General features: G+C 34.7%; 1 protein-coding gene across 1 annotated transcript in view; it reads right to left on the bottom strand.

Moving 5' to 3' along the window:
- Positions 1–11,595: 11,595 nt before the first annotated feature.
- Positions 11,596–19,463, bottom strand: part of LMBRD1 (LMBR1 domain containing 1) — a 220,797-nt gene continuing 212,929 nt past the window's right edge. The window contains exons 15-16 of the mRNA XM_077162187.1: positions 12,335–12,426; positions 11,596–12,155 (exon numbers count right to left, since the gene is read on the bottom strand). Coding sequence (XP_077018302.1) covers positions 12,042–12,155; positions 12,335–12,426 — 206 coding nt within the window. The 3' untranslated portion in view covers positions 11,596–12,041. The remainder of the gene's footprint in view (positions 12,156–12,334; positions 12,427–19,463) is intronic.

A 19,463-nucleotide genomic window follows, 5' to 3' on the forward strand; every position in this document is an offset into this window, starting at 1 on the left:
ACTTTTTTTATGTAGTCTGCAAGAGTGGTACATGTACATTTTTTTATTTATGGCTTAAGAAGAAGAAAGCTTACAAATGTTATTTTTTTAAATTCACAGTGTTTCCAGAAGGAATTGAGAGAAGTCCTTCACTCTGTACATTAAAGGAAATAGAAAAACAAAACCTAGGAGACAGACCATACTGTAGTCCTTTTAAAACAACCCAGCAAGAAAGCAGTTTTAAAATGTGGAACATGATGTCTTGTGCTTCACAGTTAGGTGCTCTAACTACTATGAATGCTTCTCTACTTGACATAATTGTGATGCTTTGATGTTACATGTCATTATTTGTAGTTTTGAAATATAGTTTGAATAAAATAAGATCTCTAAACAGAGAAAAATAAAGACATTAATGGTGGTGCTTTGTATTACAAACAGTTTAGTAAAAAATATTTATTCTCTAGGATTTCTTACACTCTCAGCTATCCTAAATACAATTAAATGCTTATATGTGAATCATTATGTACATAACCTAGAGGTTAAGTATAGTGATATTTCTTAAATATTAAGTGTTCGGAGCCCCGATGAGCAAAAAACATTAAGAAACAAAGATAGAGTATCTTAGAAATTACAACTACAACAATAATATTTAGGGCTTATCACCTACCAGGCATTATCCTAAGCACTTTGCACTGATTTAGCACTATGAAGGTGGTACTAATATTAATCCTGTTTTACAGATGAGGAAAACTGTAGCAACGATACAAAAATCAGCAGCTCATGTTTTTTAAACCCTAGAGTCATATAGTTCTCTCTAAAAACCAAAAAAGAAATGGGACAAATGTTAAAGGTAGAAGTCAACTTAGTATATTGTCATGTCCAATATTTCTCAAACTGGTCTCCATATGAGAATTATGGGGCAAATGGATCCCTAGTGAAATAAATTCAGAGATCACTGTATAGTCTATTAACTGTATTTTTTGGTCACGCACAAGTTCTGAATTATTTGAATTCTTTTACAAGTTCAGTTCACCTTTAAAATCCAGATAAAAGTTCAGTTTAATCTTTTAAAAACTGAAACACAGTAAAAACAAATTTAAAAAGTTTGTTTATACTGAAGTCTCCCTCATTTCTTTAATTTTATAGTTGCCATTTCTGTAGCCAGCCTTTCTTTGTTCAGCAAAATCACCCTAAACAAAGTGATTAGCATAAAATAACAAAAATTATTATTATTCAAGGTTGGCAAACTATAACCTATAGGCCAAATCCAAGCTAAAATGGTTTCAATTTTTTCAAGGGTCATAAAGAAAAGAGTATGTAACAGAGTCCTTATATGGCCTTATAAAGTCCCCTAAATATATCATCTTCATAGAAAATGTTGCCAACCCCTGAAAAAATGAAGCATTCTGAAACGATGGATACAAGTTAAGGAGGTTTCACCTTACTTCTCAGTATATATGTATGACGTTGTTTTCCTTATTCTATTGTTGAAGTAACTACTGAACAATTTAGTGGCAAGTCAGAATTAAAACACTTACTGGTGTGGTAACTAAGTGCTACATTGTTTTGGCACAAGTATCATTTCACAGTCAGGCATGCAAAAAATAGATGTTATCTCAATAAAAACTTAGTTTGTTTCCTTTTGCATTTGGGGAGCTGAAAGTTAAGCAATTTGGGTTTCTTCTTTTTCTCAGGGTGAATCTAATTTTGAGATGGATATTTTATTCCAGAGTATGGTACATCTATCCAGAAAGGAATCTGCTAAGAAAGATTTCACCCCTTCTACTCCTGAGTTACCACATTCATATCACCTCTTAGACAGCCTCCTTTACACTCACACAGCTCCTTCAGGAGTCTCTCTTCACTGCTACTTTCTTGTCCTAAGTCCACATCAGCCATTACAGATTCACTAAACAGAACTCAGTTTCTTTTTGCTTGGTCAAAGTACTGCCCACAGTTGGGTTAGCATTTGGTTATCACCAGAACCTCAGGTCTTCCCATGCTCGGGAGACATCTGATATTATAGATATCTCATATAGCATTTATTATACCTTGTAATAGCTCTTATAGTGTTTATTACATATAATTTTTTGTTTTTGAATTTATTTACCCCCTGGTCTCTAAATTCCTTTTGAGAACAGTCTTTAATCCCCAGAGTGCCAACTCCCTTGCCCTAGGTTTATAGTAGTATCTGATACGTAGGAGGGACTCAAATACTGGTTCAGAGAATGAATTGCTAAATCAATCTCCCCATTACAGAAATATATAATCATTTATATATAATCAGACTTGATTACACCCCAGAAAAGCCATGTCCTTTAGTCCTCATTCAATATTGCTGGGTGGGATCTTTTTTATTGTTTCCATGGAGATGTGTCTCCACCCATTCAAGGTGGGGTTGCTTATGGAGCCCTTTAAGAGGGAATCAGTTTGGATAAAGCTTTAGAATGGTCAGAGCCCATACACCTGGAGACATTTGGAAATGCAGTAGAATACCCCTGAGGAAGCCTTATGAAGTGAGAAGCCAGGAGAGAAAGCTAGCTGACATCGCCATGTGCTTTTCCAGCTGACTGAGGGGTTCTGGACCTACCAGCTTTTCTCGAATCAAGGTATCTTTCCCTGAATGTCTTAGTTTGGACATTTCCATGGCCTTAGAACTGTAAACTTGCAACCTACTAAATTTCACTTTTTAAAAGTTGATCCATTTCTGGTTTTTCAGTAAGTTACAATGAAATATTGCATTCTGGCAGCTTACAAACTAAAGCAGATACTAATACTCTTTCCCCCTTAGGTCTTTCAATGTTCCAATTTTTATCAACTGTATTTTTACATTGTCAAGGCTGACATTTACATTCAGTGCTGTGCTGTTTTGAGAAGGTTTATGTACCCTAGAAAAGCCATGTTTTAATCCTAATCAACCTCATGGGAGCAATGGTTTCCTCTAATCCCTATTCAGTACTATTGGAAACTTAAATTAGCTTATCTCCACGGAGATGTGACTCAATCAAGTGTGGGTATTAAACTTGATTAGGTGGAGATGTGTCTCCATCCATTCCAGTAGGTCTTGATTAGTTTACTGGAATCCTATAAAGGAAAAGCTTGAGAAGGGCTCAGCAGAGTAGAGCCATGAGGCGGAGAGAACTAGAGTCCACCAGCCAGTGACCTTTGGAGATGAAGAACACCCCTGGGGGAGCTTCATGAAGCAGGAAGGCTGGAAAGAAAAGCTAGTAGATGTTGCCCTGTTCGCCACATGCCTTTCCAGTGGAGAAACCCTGAACTTCATCAGCCCTCTTGAACCAAGGTATCTTTTCCTGGATGCCTTGGATCAGACATTTCTATAGACTTGCTTTTGGACATTTCCATGGCCTTAGAGCTGTAAACTCGTAACTTATTAAATTCCTCCTTTAAAAAGCCATTCTGTTTCTGGTATACTGTATTCTGGTAGCTAGCAAACTAGAACAAGTGCTATAATCAATATGCAGTGTATTTTGCCAATGGATTGATTCTAAAAGTTTATTACTATAACTATGAAGTAGCATTCTTTGAGGATCTCAGTAGCATTCTTTCTGTTCATTTCTTCTATTATTTTCCTGGAATTCCCAACTGCCAATTTTCCTTTCTTACGCATCTGTCATTTCCTTTGGATATAGTAGCATTGGGCTACAAAATTCAGTCCGAGTCATTATGCCAGGACCTTGTTTGAAGTTTGCATAGGACACGAGGGTCTTGACCTTTTGGAAAGCCACGACTCTGGATGATCTTAAATTAGGCATTTTCAGAAAGACTTCAAAGGAAATATGTTTTTTATTATTAGAAGTTGCAATGCTTAAATCAGTTTCTTGAAAATAAAAAGTTAAAACTATTCCATATGACTTAGAGAAAAAAAAAACCTTATATGAAAAAGGTAAAATTATAAATAGGTCAGAAGCAAAGTTTTAGAATCTAAGAGAAAAATATTTCAAAACCACAACATAATAAAGTGCTAAACATTTGATTTGCCAAAACAAAACAAAATACGATAAACACAGAAGTAACTGAAAAGTATATGGAGTATTCAAGAAATATATTTTTAAACTTCTAGGTAGTGAAATAAATAACAAAACAGGCTAAATAGATATTTCCCTCACCTAAGTAAAAATTCAATTTATATTGGCTTAATCCAATTATTCACTAATCAACTGGATATCTTCAATGTGCAAAGAACTATAGAAGGCACCAGGAACAAAGATGAAAAATAAGATGTGTAAAGGACCTGCAGTCAGAGATGGCAGACATGAAAGCAATATTAATACACCATACAGGGTACCATGTGAGGGACAGCCAATATGTAATTTTTTCAAAGGGAGTTAAGCCACACCAAAGAGATAAGGCTAAGACTAGAAGTCTTTTCTTAGGAGACAAATGGAGTGGAAGCGCATCACAGGCAGAAGGAACAACAGGGTAAAGATGTGAGAAATTATAGCCATTTGGATAATGGTGAAAATTTTGTTAGTTTGGCATATATAAAAGGTGTGATGATGGCAGAGGAAGCTAGCATAGGCAGGTGGGAAACACACCAGAAAAGCCTTATGTGTCACGAAGATGTATAGATTTAATTTTTTTTTTTTTTGAGTTAGCTGTCTATTTTTTTTATTTTTTTAAATACTAGGAAAAAAAACCCACCAAATAAATGCAAACATTCCTATTTTGATCATTCCATTCTACATATATAATCAGTAATTCACAATATCATCACATAGTTGCATATTCATCATCATGATCATTTCTTGGAACATTTACATCTATTCAGAAATAGATTTAATTCTAAATAACTGAAAGCTTTTCAGAGCAAAGGAATGAAATGATCATTTGTATTTTAATTGTCAAGGAGAGACTGAAAATATTCAAATCATAGCAGAAAGTCCAGTGAGGAATTCAAGAATTGGTAAGTGGCAGTAAGAATGGAAACAATAGGATATTTAGGAAGAAGAAACCTACATGATATGTATACATATCTCTGGATGAGAAATGTATACAGAGGAGATAAGGAAGTCTGCCTGAGTTTTTGGCTTTGGCAATCAAGTATGTGGTAGTATTCAGGAAAGGAATATAGGAGGAAACACAGTATGTCCAGAAAAATGAATTGTCTTTAATATGCTGTATTTGAAGTAATTTCTGGTTAATACTTAACATAAGCCTAACAACATAAACAGCTATAAAGCAAAAGCTACCTCAAGTGGTATTTGCCTGGCTGGAGTGATGGGGTGGAGTACATTAGCCCTTGGGAGTGGTGGTAACAGGGAGCAAATTTCAAGCGGGTGGGCCCCAGCCTGAGGAAAAGGGAAGAAGGCCAGAGGGAGGCCAGTTGGCTATGGGTGAATGGACAGGTGCCAAATAGGGCCCATAGGCCCATGAGGAGGCCTGGGGACCCTGAGCTCCAGGAGTAAGTAGAACTCCCAGAAAAGATGGCAGGAGAGAGCTTCAGGAGTCACTCTTTCTCCAAAACAGCTGGTGGACAGGCAGGACTGTCTGAAACAACTGCTCTGGGGCTCCAGAGGCCAGGGAAGTGCAAAAGAGATTTAGAAACTGTGGTAAAGAACTCTAAGTACCTTGTGCCAATATGGTTGCAGACACCTGTCGCCAGTTCTCAATGCAAAAGTCAAGAATAAGTTGAAACAAGTGTCAAAGAGACTAACACAAGGCCGTTCAATAATAAAACTCCAGGCAAAAGAGAAAAACTGAACTTCAAATAAACTCACCAAGATAATCAGATCCCTAGAGGTCAGCAAAAATTTACAAGCCATGACTAAGAACAGGAAGTCAAAGGAACAAATTAAAATATCAGAGGAGACACAATTTGGAAAAAATTCATCACTGAGGTTCAAATTAATCTCCTAAATCAGTTCAAGGAGATCAGTTGAAGGGTATAGAGCTAAACGGTATTAAGAAGATACTGTGTGATAAAGCTACAAAAAAAAAAAAAAAAAGATACTGGGTGAATATAAAGAAGAATTTGAAAGTATAAAATGAAAAATAACAGACTTTCTGGGGATGAAAAACATAATAGTAGAGATTAAAAATACACTAGAGCAGAGTTCTTGCCTGCCATGCCAGAGACCTGGGTTCAATTCCTGGTACCTGCCCATGCAAAAAAAAGAAAAAGGAAAAAAAAAAAAACACTAGAGGCATACAACAGCAGATTTTAAGAGGCAGAAGAAAGAATCAGTGAACTAGAAGACAGGGCAATTGAAATCTTACAGTTAGAGCAGATAGAGAAAAGAATGGAAAAAACTGAGCAGGATCTAAGGGGTTTGAATAACAGCGTGAAGCACACATACATAGGCATCATAGGTGCCCAGAAGAAGAGAAGGGAAAAAGAGGCAGAAAAAATATTTGAGGATATACAGGCTGAAAATTTCCCAAATCTTAAGAAAGACATAAATCTACATGTCCAAAAAACACTCCAAACAGAATAAGTTCTAACAAACTCCAAGACACATTCTATTAAGAATGAAAAATTGCCAAGGATAAAGAGAACATTTCCTGCTGAAAGCATGAGGAGAAAGGCCATTTGTCACATAGAAAGGATCCTCAATAAGATTGAATGCCAATTTCTCATCAGAGACTATGGAGGTGAGAAGGTAGTGGAATGATATAGTCAAGGTACTGAAAGAGAAAAATTCCAGCCAGGAATTGATTATCCATAAAAACTGTCCACTAAGAAGGAGCAAGAGTTTAATATATTCACAGATAAACAAAGTAAGGGAGTTAATTAGCAAGACATCTGCTCTACAAGAAATACTAAAGGGAGTTCTGTAGGCTGAGAGGAAAAGAGAGGCTTGGAGTGTAGAAATGAAGATTACTAGTAAGGGTAACTAAAAAGGTAAAAAGAGAGACAGATATAATACATAAACAAGGGATAAAATGGGTGAAATAAGGGCAAATTTCACAATAATGACACTGAATGGGTATAGAGTAAACTCCACATCAAAAGACACACTGGTAGAAGGGATAAAATATTATGGTGCAACAATATGCTGTCTACAAGAGAATAGGCTTAGACTCTAAAATACAAATATCTTGAAAATGAAGGCTGGAAAAAGATCACATGCAAACAGTAACCAAAAGAGAGTAGGGAAGCTATACTAATATCAGACAAAATAGACTTTAAAAGCAAAATTGTTATGAGACAAATAAGAACACTATATATTAATAAAACAGGGCGATCCACCAAGAAGAAATAACAATCATAAATATTTATGTACCTAACCATAGTTCCAAAAAAAATACATGAGGCAAATGCTGGCAAAACTGAAGGGAGGAACAGACACTTCTACAATAATAGTTGGAGACTGCAGAATACAGCTCTTATCAATAAGATGATCTAAACAGAGGATCAATAAGGAAAGAGAGAACTTGAATAATATGACAAATGAACTGCACCTAACAGACACAAAACACTGTACCCCAAAAAAGCAGGATATATTTTCTTCTCAAGTGCTCATAGATCACATTCTTGAGGAGAGACCACATGTTGGGCCATAAAATAGGTCATAGTAAAAATTTTAAGACTTTAAAATCTTTTTTTTTCAAATTATCTTCTCTAACAATAATGGAATGAAGCTGGAAATCCATAACAGGCAGAGAATTGCAAAGTCCACAATATGTGGAAATTAAAGAACACACTCTTCAACCATCAGTGGACTAGACAAGAAATTACAAGGGAAATGAGTAAATATCTCAAGAAAAATGAAAACAACACAACATATCAAAACTTATGGGATGCAGTGAAGGCAGTGCCAAGAGGGAAACATACAGTCCTAAATGCTTACATTTAAAAAGAAGAAAGAGCTAAAATCAAAGACCTAACTGCACACCTGGAGGAACCAGAAAAAGAATAGCAAACTAATCACAAAACAAGCAAAGGAAAGAAATAACAAAGATTAGAACAGAAGTAAATGAAATTGAGAACTAAAAAAACAGAATCAACAAAACCAAAGATTGCTTCTTTGAGATTAATAATTGACAGACCCTTAGCTAGACTGAGAAAGACGAAAAAAAAGAGAAGATGTAAATGATAAAAATAAATGAGAAGGGAGTCATAACCACTGACCCCACAGAAATAAAAGCTCATGAGGATACTGTGCACAACTATATGCCAACAAATTAGACAACCTAGATGAAACACACAAATTTCTGGAAATATAGAAACAACATACACTGACTCTACAGGAAACAGAAGACTTCAACAAACCAATTACAAGAGACTGAATCTCCTAGCAAAGAAAAGCCCAGCACCAGATGGCATCACAGTTAAATTCTACCAATCATTACAAGAATACTTACCCTACTCAAACTCTTCCAAAAGAATTGAAGAGGAAACACTACCTCACTCATTCTATGAACCCAACATCACCCTCATATTAAAGCCAAAATTACTACATGAAAACAAAATTAAAAACCAATTTCTCTAATGAATATAGATGCAAAAATCCTCATCATAAAAAACTTGAAAATAGAAACCGACAACCCATTAAAAGAACTATACACCATGATCAAGTGGGTTTTTCTCAGGTACATAAGGGCAGTTCAACTCAAGGAAATGAATGTAATACATCACACATTAACAAATTGAAGGGAAAATCCACACGGTCACTATCGACATGGGAAAGGCATTTGGCAAAATCCAGCATAAAGACAGAAGTAGAAGGAAGATTCTCAACATGATAAAGAGCATATATGAAAAACCTACAGCTAATATCGTGCTCATTGGTGAAAAGCTGACGGCTTTCCCTCTAAGATTGGGAACAAGAATAGGATGCCTACTGTCACCAGTTAGTCAACATTGTATTGGAAGTTCTAGCTAGAGCAGTTAGGCTGAAAAAGAAATAAAAGGTGTCCAAATTGGAAAGGAAGAAGCAGAATTTTCCCTATTTGCAGATGACATGATCCTACATAGAGAGTGCTGAGACGTCTACAAGAAAGCTACTAAAGCTAATAAACTAATTCAAGGGAATGGTGGAGTCAGGACCAATATGCAAAAATCAGTAGTGTTTCTATAAATTGGTAGTGAGCAATCTGAGAAGGAAGTCACGAAAAAAATTCTATTTAGAATAGCACCTAAAAGAATCAAATATCTAGGAATATGTTTAACCAAAGATATAAAGGGCTTGTACACAGAAAACTACAAAACATTGCTAAAAGAAATCAAACATGTAAATAAATGGAAGGACATTCTATGCTCATGGATTAGAAGACTAAATTTTATCAAGATGTTAATTCCACCCAAAGTGACTTACAGATTCAACCTAATCCCAACAAAAATTTTTCCAGTCTACTTTGCAGAAATAGAAAAGCAAATTGTCAAATTTGGAACATAGGAGGCCCCGGATAGACAAAAATTCCTGGAAAGAAGAATGAAGTTTGAGGACTCAAAACTTCTTGACCTTAAAGCATATTAGAGCCACAGTGGTCAAAACAGCATACTACTAGCATAAGGACACAAATACTGACCAATGGAATTGAACTGACAATTCAGAAACAGACCCTCAACTGATTTTTGAGAAGGATGCCATGTCCACTCAACTGGGTTTCAAGTCTCTTCAGTAAATGATGCTGGGAGAACTGGATATACATATGTAAAAGATGAAAAGGACTCCTATCTCATATTTTATACAAAACTTAACTCAAAATGATCAAAGACTAAATATAAGAGCCAGGACTATAAAACTCCATAAGAAAATATGGGGAAAGCATCTTCAGAATCTTGTGTAAGCATTAGCTTCTTAAACTTTACACCCAAAGTACAAGCAACGAAAGAATATTTAAATGGGACCTCCTCAAAATGGAAAACTTCTTAATCTCAAAGGACTTTATCAAGGAAGTGAATGCAAGCTAGTCAAAGGGAGAAAATATTTGGAAAGCACATATCCAGCAAGGATTTAATACCCAGAATATACTAAGAAATCCTACAACTCAATAATAAAAAGACCAACAACCCAATTAAAAAATGGGCAAAAGACTTGAGTATATATTTCTCCAATGAGGAAAAACAAATGGCTAAAAAGCACATGAAAACTTGCTCAACTTCACTAGCTATCAGGGAAATGAACATCAAAACCACAATGAGAAATCATCTCATCTACTAGGATGGTCAGTATAAAACAAATGGAAAACTACAAATGTTGAAAAGTGTATGGTGAAATAGATCATTCATTCACCGATGGTGGGAATGTAAAACGGTGCAGCTGCTATGGAAGACAGTTTGGTGGTTCCTTAGGAAGCTAAAATTAGTCTTGCCATATGTTCTGGCTATCCCATCACTAGGTATACTCAGAATAACTGAAACCAGGTACTCAGACCCTTGCACACTGATATTCATAGCGGCATTAATCACAATGGCCAAAAGATGGATATAACCCATGTGTCCATCAACAGATGACTATATAAACAAAATGTACTATATACTTACAATGAAACATTATGCAGCTGCAAAAATGAAGTTCTGTTGTATGTGATGACATGGGTTTCCTTTGAGGACATTATGTTGAGTGAAATTAACCAGGTACAAAAAAGACAAATACTGTATGACCTCACAGATTTGAAGTAATTATATAACAAAATAGAGTTAGAATCCAGAATATGAATTACCAGGGGGATAGAATGGGGGTTGAGAATTGGGAGCTGATGCTTAATTTGTACAGAATTTCTATTTAGGTTGATTGTAAATGTTTGGAAGTGGTAGCGATGATGGTAGCTCTTTATTATGTGTAATTAACAACATGGAGTTACGTTTGAATGGCTGAATGGGGAAGTTTGGGTCATGTATATTATTACAAGGAAAGTTAGAAGACAAAACATGGGACTGTATAACAGTGAATGTTGTTGTGGATAATGGACTGTGGTTAGTAATAGAAATATAAGAATGTTCTTTCATGAATTAAAAAATGTATGACACCATGTTAATAGGGTATATGGGAAAAAATACACTTAATGTAAACTATGGACCACAGTTAACGATATTTAAATATTCCTTTTTTCAATTGTAAGAAAGGTACCATAGCAATGCAAAGTGTTAGCAATAGGGGGGTATTGGGAATGTTGTATTTGCTACATGACTTTTCTGTAAACCTACAACTTCTCTAATTTAAAAAACAAAATTACAATAATGAAAAAAATTACGCTAAGTTAAAGAGAACAGATGCAAAGTACTACATATTGTATGATTCCATTTATATAACGTAAAAATAGAATGAGGGAGACAGAAGTAGGTTTGTGGTTTTAGGGATGGGGAAGGATAGAAAGATTATGAGATGACTGCTAAGGTTAATGGGGTTCTTATTTTTGGAGTAATGACAATGTTCTAAAATTGATTGTGGTGATAAATGTACAACTCTGCAATTATACTAAAAGCCACTGATTGTGCACTTTGGAAGTAAGGTATGATATGTGGGGAAAAAACATCCTACCTAAGTCAATATAAACACCTTAAATACAATGAAGGTGCTAAGATATCTATTGGGTTAATATTTGAACAATATAGTACATCTTGGAGTGTCATGGTAGTGTGAAATTTCTTCATGAAATCTATAAATAGCAGTAATGATTCTATGTAGAAAACTGAAAACAAGTTGCAAATGGGAGTAACATTTATTTATTATCCATATTGTGAATATTATCTATTAGATAATCAGATGTAGGTACATTAAAATTCCACGTTACTCTACAGACCCAAAGGCACAAATACAAGTGATTTATTAAGTCTTTAAAAAGCAACAAAGGGAAATATTAATTCTGGAAGATTTTTAATCAACCCAACACTATTATACATTATAGAAAACAACTTTCCACAAACATTCCTTCACAAAACCAGTATTTTTGTATTTACATTGTATTTTATAGTAATTTTAAATGTTTATCTATGATACAATAATGTTTACTTCAGAAAACATAAAAATATATTTTTAATAGCCATGCTCCCATTTTTGATGAAAGCTAATTAGTTCATCCTGATGTTAGTTAACACTTTAAAATGCATAACGGATAATCAATCAGCTTTATAAAATCTTTAAGACAGAAGACTGTCAAACAGAATAGACAGAAGGCTCATCATCAATGTCTGAATCATCTTCATCTACTCCTTCAATGACTGATTTCTTCCCTTTACAACAGGATATAATGAATCCAATCAAAAAGACCTATAAATGCAAATGAGATATATGTTATTTTTCAGCTCTAAAATAATTCAGGAAACAATGAATATGAAGTCCAGTGGCACTATTGTGATACAAAGGAACTATTAAGGTACAAATCATGAAAGAGTTCATAAATTTTAATTTAAGGAAGGTCAAATTATTCTTGGGAAACCTGTACTTACCCCAAGAAAAGCCCAATTACCAAAATAGTATGCCGCACTAAAGAACCAGAACTTGTGAAGGAATAGGTAAGTCCGGGTAACAGTACATTGATCTATAAAAGGAAATAAAGGACTATGGTGAGACAGTTTCTTCTTAAAATTGCCTATTAATAACATGCAATCAAGGTCATATAGTTGGTGTCAGAAACAGGAATAAAATCTAGGTCTGTCTTCAAAACCACTCTTTCAACCACCTTTTAATATAGTGTTACATAACCAACTAATATTACATGTTTTTCAAATTGAATGTGAACCATATAATACTAGATTTCAAGAGTAAATAAAATTAATTGGCTGGTTTAATTTCTTTAAAATAGAAAAATCATTTTAACCTAGAATGTCAGACACGTCCTAAAACAAAACAAAGATAGAGCTTTCCTGATGAACATCAAGAAAAAGTGAGTAATCAGATGTGGTTAGTACTAAGAATTCAATTCTCAGGGCAGCTCAGAGATATCTTAGACTTCAGAGTTGTATTAAAAGTCTCAAGCACATTGGCAGGTAATATTAATTTTCTCCAATTTCATTTTCAATATATAACTGAATCCATGATAAAGAACAGTTCTGAAGAATTAGCTCAAATGGTTACAAGATAAGATAAATATCCAATCTTAAGATTTTAGAAATAAAAAAGGAAAATAATTGCTTAGACGTTAGTATTATGAGTACTCTGTATGCTTATTTTTCTGCTTCTATTATCAAGACAGTTAAAAATGGATCTGTTAAAATACAAATGTGTATAATTAAGGCAATACACTGCTTAATAATAATATACACTTAAATAAAAATAAACCTTTTAAATGTTTCAAAAGCAAAGATAGGGACAGGCTGGAAATGATGCAAAAAGCCTGTTCACAATTACTTTAAAACAAAAACAGTATCTTCAATGGCTTTAGCATTACATAAGCTCCACTGTACAAGTATAAATGTGTGTGAATAAAGTCACTTAAGTTCCTCAACATTCTTAATGCTCTACACTTAAAACAAAAGTTCTATTAGTCCTTTCAATGCCTAAAGATATTTTTGGTGTCAGAACTTAACCGAATTAAAAATGTCAGGGTAGCACAGGGATTACAAGACAGAGATGGAAGTGGCAGAAGCAGGAAAAATCAAATCATTTTCTCCCAGAAGTTTAGTAACCCATTCATGATACTTTAAATTGGTTTATCCCTCTGATTCTTGTTGCCCACCATCAAATGCATAGCACAAGTATTTTTAATTACATTGCTTTATATGTTTTATATTTTCAGAGGCCTCTGGACATAGACACGAGCCCCCTAAAATAACATAAGGAGGTAAAATCATCATTAGTGTTCTACTTTGTTTTTGAAAAATGCCACTTAAAATCCACAAGAGTACTTAACTCCAGAGTAATCTATATATAGAGATACACACACATATACATGTATATACCACTATAGCATTCACCTACAGAAAAGTTTGGTTCTCAAGTCCTATACATACATTCCATATTCAAGCAATGATTTCCTACTGACTAAATAGACAGGGGTTCTTTCCTCACCGTCTGCTAGTCTTCCAGCTGGTCACCTGAATCACAGATATCTAGGGGATGTATAAACATCTTTCTAAAATTATTTGACGAAAGAAATTACAATAAATATTTGGAACTTTGACTTTCAAAGTAAATTGAAATTATTGGTTGTTTGACTGAGGGATTGTGTTTTAAAATGAGAAGTGTTCAGGAGACTTCTGACTAGTTCCTCAAAAGGATAAATAAAAATTCCAATTAAACTAAAGATTAAGTATTGACAATGAAAAACTAAAATTAGGGGCTCAGAAAAAACTTTCCTTCTTCTGATGACAGGGTGGCCCTTAAAAAAATGATCAAAATTAAAAGTCAAGACAGTGGCTTTGAGAATAAATCAGACTTTTGAATTCTGCTACTGGCACTCTTTCTCCATTTCTTTTCACATATCATCAAACCACAGAATTACTAACAGAAGATGCGACTAAATATTTAGTTCTCATAAAATAGCAGTCTGTATAAATTTATCTGTCTTATATGATGTATTTTATAATATGAAATCATATATTATTTATATATATATTTCCCTGAAATTACTTGGTAAGTCATTTAAAGCATGCTGACTACCACTAACATAACTTTGATTGTTAACTCTGATAAAGAGTACTTCCTACTTTAAATGTATATTCAAAAAAATTTTGTGTTGATATACGCCACAAATCATAAAATGTTAAACGGACACTGGAAATCAATTTATAATTAATTACAATCTATTTTATACTTTATTTATAAGACAGGCTTATGTTTCATAAGCTTATAGAGAGAAAGCATTTGAAAAAACTCATATGCCAAGAAACAAGAATTTTAAAGTAGTTATTTTGCTTGGCTAATGACAAAAAAAATGGTAGATGATTAGACTATTTAGAATGCAACTTATGCTTGTCTGCAGCCTTCTTATTTTGGTTTCTGACTAAGGTTTTGCTACCACTGAATCTTTATAACAGATATATAAATCTTGGACTATATCATGAAATGATTGGGAATTACTTAAGGAAGGAGGTTCACCAAGACAGGAAACTATTCAAATGAAAAAAGGGCTTCATCAATCTCACATAGGTTGTAGGAATGTAAAGAGTAAGTTGGTTTTGAGAGTTTTTTTAGAAAGTAAAATTTTAGTTAGTCACTGTGCCAGTCTCAAGCTATTATGTACTCCAGAAACGCTACGTTTTAATCCTGATCCAATCTTCTGGGGGCAACCATTTCTTCTAATCCTGATTCAATACTGTAGGGAGGAAAATTTGATTAGATTATCTCCACAGAAATGTGGCACAACCAACTGTGCGTGCGACTTTGGATTAGATGGAAATATGACTATGCCCATTCAAGGGAGGTCTTGATTAGTTTACTGGAGTCCTTTAAAAGAGGGAACATTTTGGAGAGAGGTTAGAGCTGATTAGAAAGAGCTGATGAAGACGTTTGGCAATTGAAACAGAAATAGCCTGGGTGCTAAGCAGACTCACAGAAATAACCAGAACCTGAAGTGAAGAAATCTCCAGTCCTGCAGATGCTAAGCTAAGAGATAAAACCCAGGATTTTGTCCCTGAGCAGCTAAATGAATGCCCACAGATGAGAGGAAACCACTGGCATCAGAAGCTGGACGCAACGAACAAGGATCAGCAGATGTCAGCCACGTGGCTTTCAAAAACCCCCTTCCTTGGGCCAAGGTATCTTTCTCTTAGGACATATTTATGGCTTTAGAATTGAAAATCTGTAAGATAATAAATTCTCTTTTTAAAAGCCATTTCATTTCTGGTATGTTGCATTCTGGCAGTTTAAAAAACTAATACAATCACTTAATTTTATTATCAAGTGAATTTATAACATATGTACATATACATAAAAAGATTTGAGAAACCAGAAACATACATCCAAATAAGAAAAAGGCAAAAACATTAAAATATTTAATAAAAACTAAGGTATATTTATCTTAAAATTTAATAGTGCCAGGCAGCTAAATCAATGTTTTGTTCAATCTTACTGGGGAAGCTGGGTAAAAGGGAAAGAAAGAATTGGTGAACACAAAAAGTCAGAGAAGTTTTATAGGAAATTGTTTTATTATATTTTAAGAAGACACAAACAGCATCAGGCTAATCAAAAAGGCAGTATTTACCAGGTTTCATACCAAACAATGAATTATAAAGACCACATTTAAGAAACAGTAATTTGTATTGTGCTCTGATTAGGGTTAATTAAGTTTAAACTATTTTTAAGATGCTAAAATATATATTGCTCCTTTAAGAAAGAATTCTCCTAATTTCATTGATATTACTAATTGGCCACATAAAACTTGCTAAAAGCAGCACACTGGTAAGCATCACATATAAGCTGTAGAAACAATCACAAACTATACTAGTGAACTCCAAATTACTGAGATTTACTATCTGCTAATTTTAATTATCCAAGGATACTCAAAATACATAATTGTTTTCTATCACTTTGTTTTATTTTATAAAACAAAAGTTGTATAAGGAGTACAGTAGAAAATATTAAAGTTAGAGACAAAAAGCTAGATTTAAGTTCTTGGTCTGCCACTTTGAGGTGAGAAATTTAACTTCTAAGTCTTAAGTTTCCCTGTAAGTGATGTAGGGATAATATCTGCTCGTGGCATGGGATAGAAAAACCTGAGAATTAAATTTAAAGAGAAATCTACATGTGATTTAAAAAAACAGTGATGTTTTAGGAGTCAGCAACCTTAAGCAATAATCTATAAATGAGTGACTGTGAAGTTTCACAAAATTAGTTAGGTTGGCTTTGGTATGAACTCCTGAAGAACTCAGAAAGCTTACACATACTTAACTTCTCTATACTGTTTTAATTGAACTTTTATCAAAACAATCAAAATGTTACCTAGAAAAGAACCTCAACATTAGATGATTTTCTGGGTTTCCAGCAATATCAAAGAAAAATAATGCCCTGCTCAATACTCAATTTCTGGGCTGCATAACTGATCTCTCCTAACAGTGAACACAATAATTCAAGCTATCTTAACTGGATGACACTAACCAATAAGATCTTTAGGGCCTTCTTTTTGACTCCACCCTTACCTAGAAATAGTGTGGCAAATTTGGTTTTCCAACAGAGTCTTTCTTTCTGGTAAAAGTTCTCTAACCCCGAGACTCTAGTTTCCTTAATAATTATACTGCCTATGGTAAATTAATAAACTGCCATCTGTCTGAAGCATTAGTCTCTCTTCTTAGGTTTTATAAAGCCAAATACAGACTCTGGAGACCAGGAAATAGCATTTTTAGATAATAAATTTGTCTCATCACTCTAACTTCAATGTTGCTGGTAAAAATGTACGAACCATACTCAGAAACAGGAAGATATGGTTCAGTCATGGGAACACATTGAAACTTCAGAGTAGACACAGAATTTGGAACAACTAATCAAAGAAGTTCAAACAAATCTAAATCAATTCAAGGTGATGGAGGAAAATATGGATTTAGTGCTAAAGGATATCAAGAAGACAATCTGTGAACATAAAGAAGAATTTGAAAGTATAAAAGGAAACAGACTTTTTGGGGAAGAAAGGCATAACAGCAGAGAGATTAAAACTACACTTGAGGCACACAACAGCAGATTTGAAGAGAGAAGAATCAGTAAACTGTCCTGAAGACAGGACAATTGAAATCTTACAGTCAGAACATACAGACAAAAGAATGGAAAAAACGGAGCAGGGGCTAAGGGATTTGAATGACAGCATGAAGCCCACAGACATAGGCATCATGGTTGTCCCAGAAAGAGAGAGAAGGGAAAAAGGGTAGGAAGAAAATTTGAGGACATAATGGCTGAAAATTTCCCAACTCTTAGGAAAGACATAAATCTACATGTTTAAAAGGCACAACATACGCCAAACAGAGTAAGACCGAACAGACCTACTCTGAGACACATACTAATCAGAATGAAAAAATGCCAAGATAAAGAGAGCATTTTCTGCTGAATGCAGCAGGAGAAAGGCCATTCATCACATACAAGGGGATTCTTAATAAGCTTAAATGTCAATTTCTCATCAAAAAGCATGGACAAGAGAGGGCAGTGGAATGATACCTTTAAGGTTCTGAGAAAAGAAAATGGCCAGATTAAATTTTTTTTATCCAGCAAAACTGTCCTTCAAAACTGAGGAAGACTAAATGTAACAAAGGCATTATACAAAACTAAATATTAATTAGTGGGGCGGCATAGGGGAGGGGTATGGATTCTTTGTGAAAGAAGAGGAAATGTCTTCACATAGATTATGGTGGTGAAGGCATGTCTATTTACTTACGTTGGATTGTATGATATCCAAATAAAATTTTTAAAACGAACAGAGAGAAACAAGTGCTAGAGAAAATGTGGAGAGAGGTACTTATTCACTGTTGGTAGGGAAACCGAGAGGTGCAGACCTTGGAGGGCAGTGCGGTGGTTCCACAGGAGGTGGGGTTGCCATATGATCCAGAAAACCTGTTGCTCAGTATATATCTGGAGAACTGAGAGTGGGGACATGAGTAGATATTTGCACACTGGTGTTTGTGGTGGCAGTGTTCCCAATTCACAATGGATGGAGGTGGCCTAAGGGTACAATGACTGAGGAATGGAAGGGGGAACTGTGATGTATATAATGGACTACTGAGTGATTGTAAGAGGAAATGAAGTTGTGAGGCGTGCAACTAGGTGAATGAACCTTAAGGACTGTGTGTTGAATGAAATGTCAGAAACAGAAAGACAAATATTATATCTCAATTATGTGGACTAACTATAATATAAAAACTTGGAGAACTGAAGTTGAGAACATGGGTTATCAGGTTGGGGCCTGTGATGGTTAGGTTCTGGTGTCAACTTGACCATGGATTATGCCCACCTGTCTTGTCAGGCAAGCACTAGGACCATTGATGTAAGGATATTTTGTGGCTGGCTGATAAACCGGAAAGCTACTGTATTAAATCATCAGTCAGTTAACTGTGTTTGTGTCTGATTACATCTGTGATCATCTAAGGCACGTCTCCCACGATGAGATAATCCAATCTACTGGAGGCTTTTAAGGGAGAAGAGAGACTCTTTCACTGCTTGTTCAGTCAGTGAGCCTCTCCTGTGGAGTTCTTCCAGATCCTTCAGTCTATCCTGCAGATTTTGGACTCTTCCATTCCCACAGTTGCATGACACATCTTTATAAATCTCTTATTTACAGATCTCTCCTGTTGGTTCTGTCTCTCTAGAGAACCTTAACACAGAGCCTATTGTAAAGGATCTTATATTGCAAGCTCTTATAGACATAACATATTCAGGAGTTAACTGCTATTTCTGAATTCTGAGATACTGATCTGTTTATATATAACCTGGTCATCCCCAGAAACTTTTGGTATTTATGTTACATCTGAGACTTAGAGCTCTGAAGCTCTGAAAGAGAGCACTAACCCATACAGAAACTATTTAAAAAGTTGAAAAAATAATCAGACTTCAACTACAGATATGAATGAAGCTGATCTGATAGGATAAGGTAGATCAGAATACAAGTTAAGGGATGATATGGTCCATATTTTAAAATTCCAACTTCTGTGTGAGATCAAA

Source organism: Tamandua tetradactyla, chromosome 5 (genome assembly GCF_023851605.1).
Source record: "Tamandua tetradactyla isolate mTamTet1 chromosome 5, mTamTet1.pri, whole genome shotgun sequence".
Taxonomy (NCBI): Eukaryota; Metazoa; Chordata; class Mammalia; order Pilosa; family Myrmecophagidae; genus Tamandua; species Tamandua tetradactyla.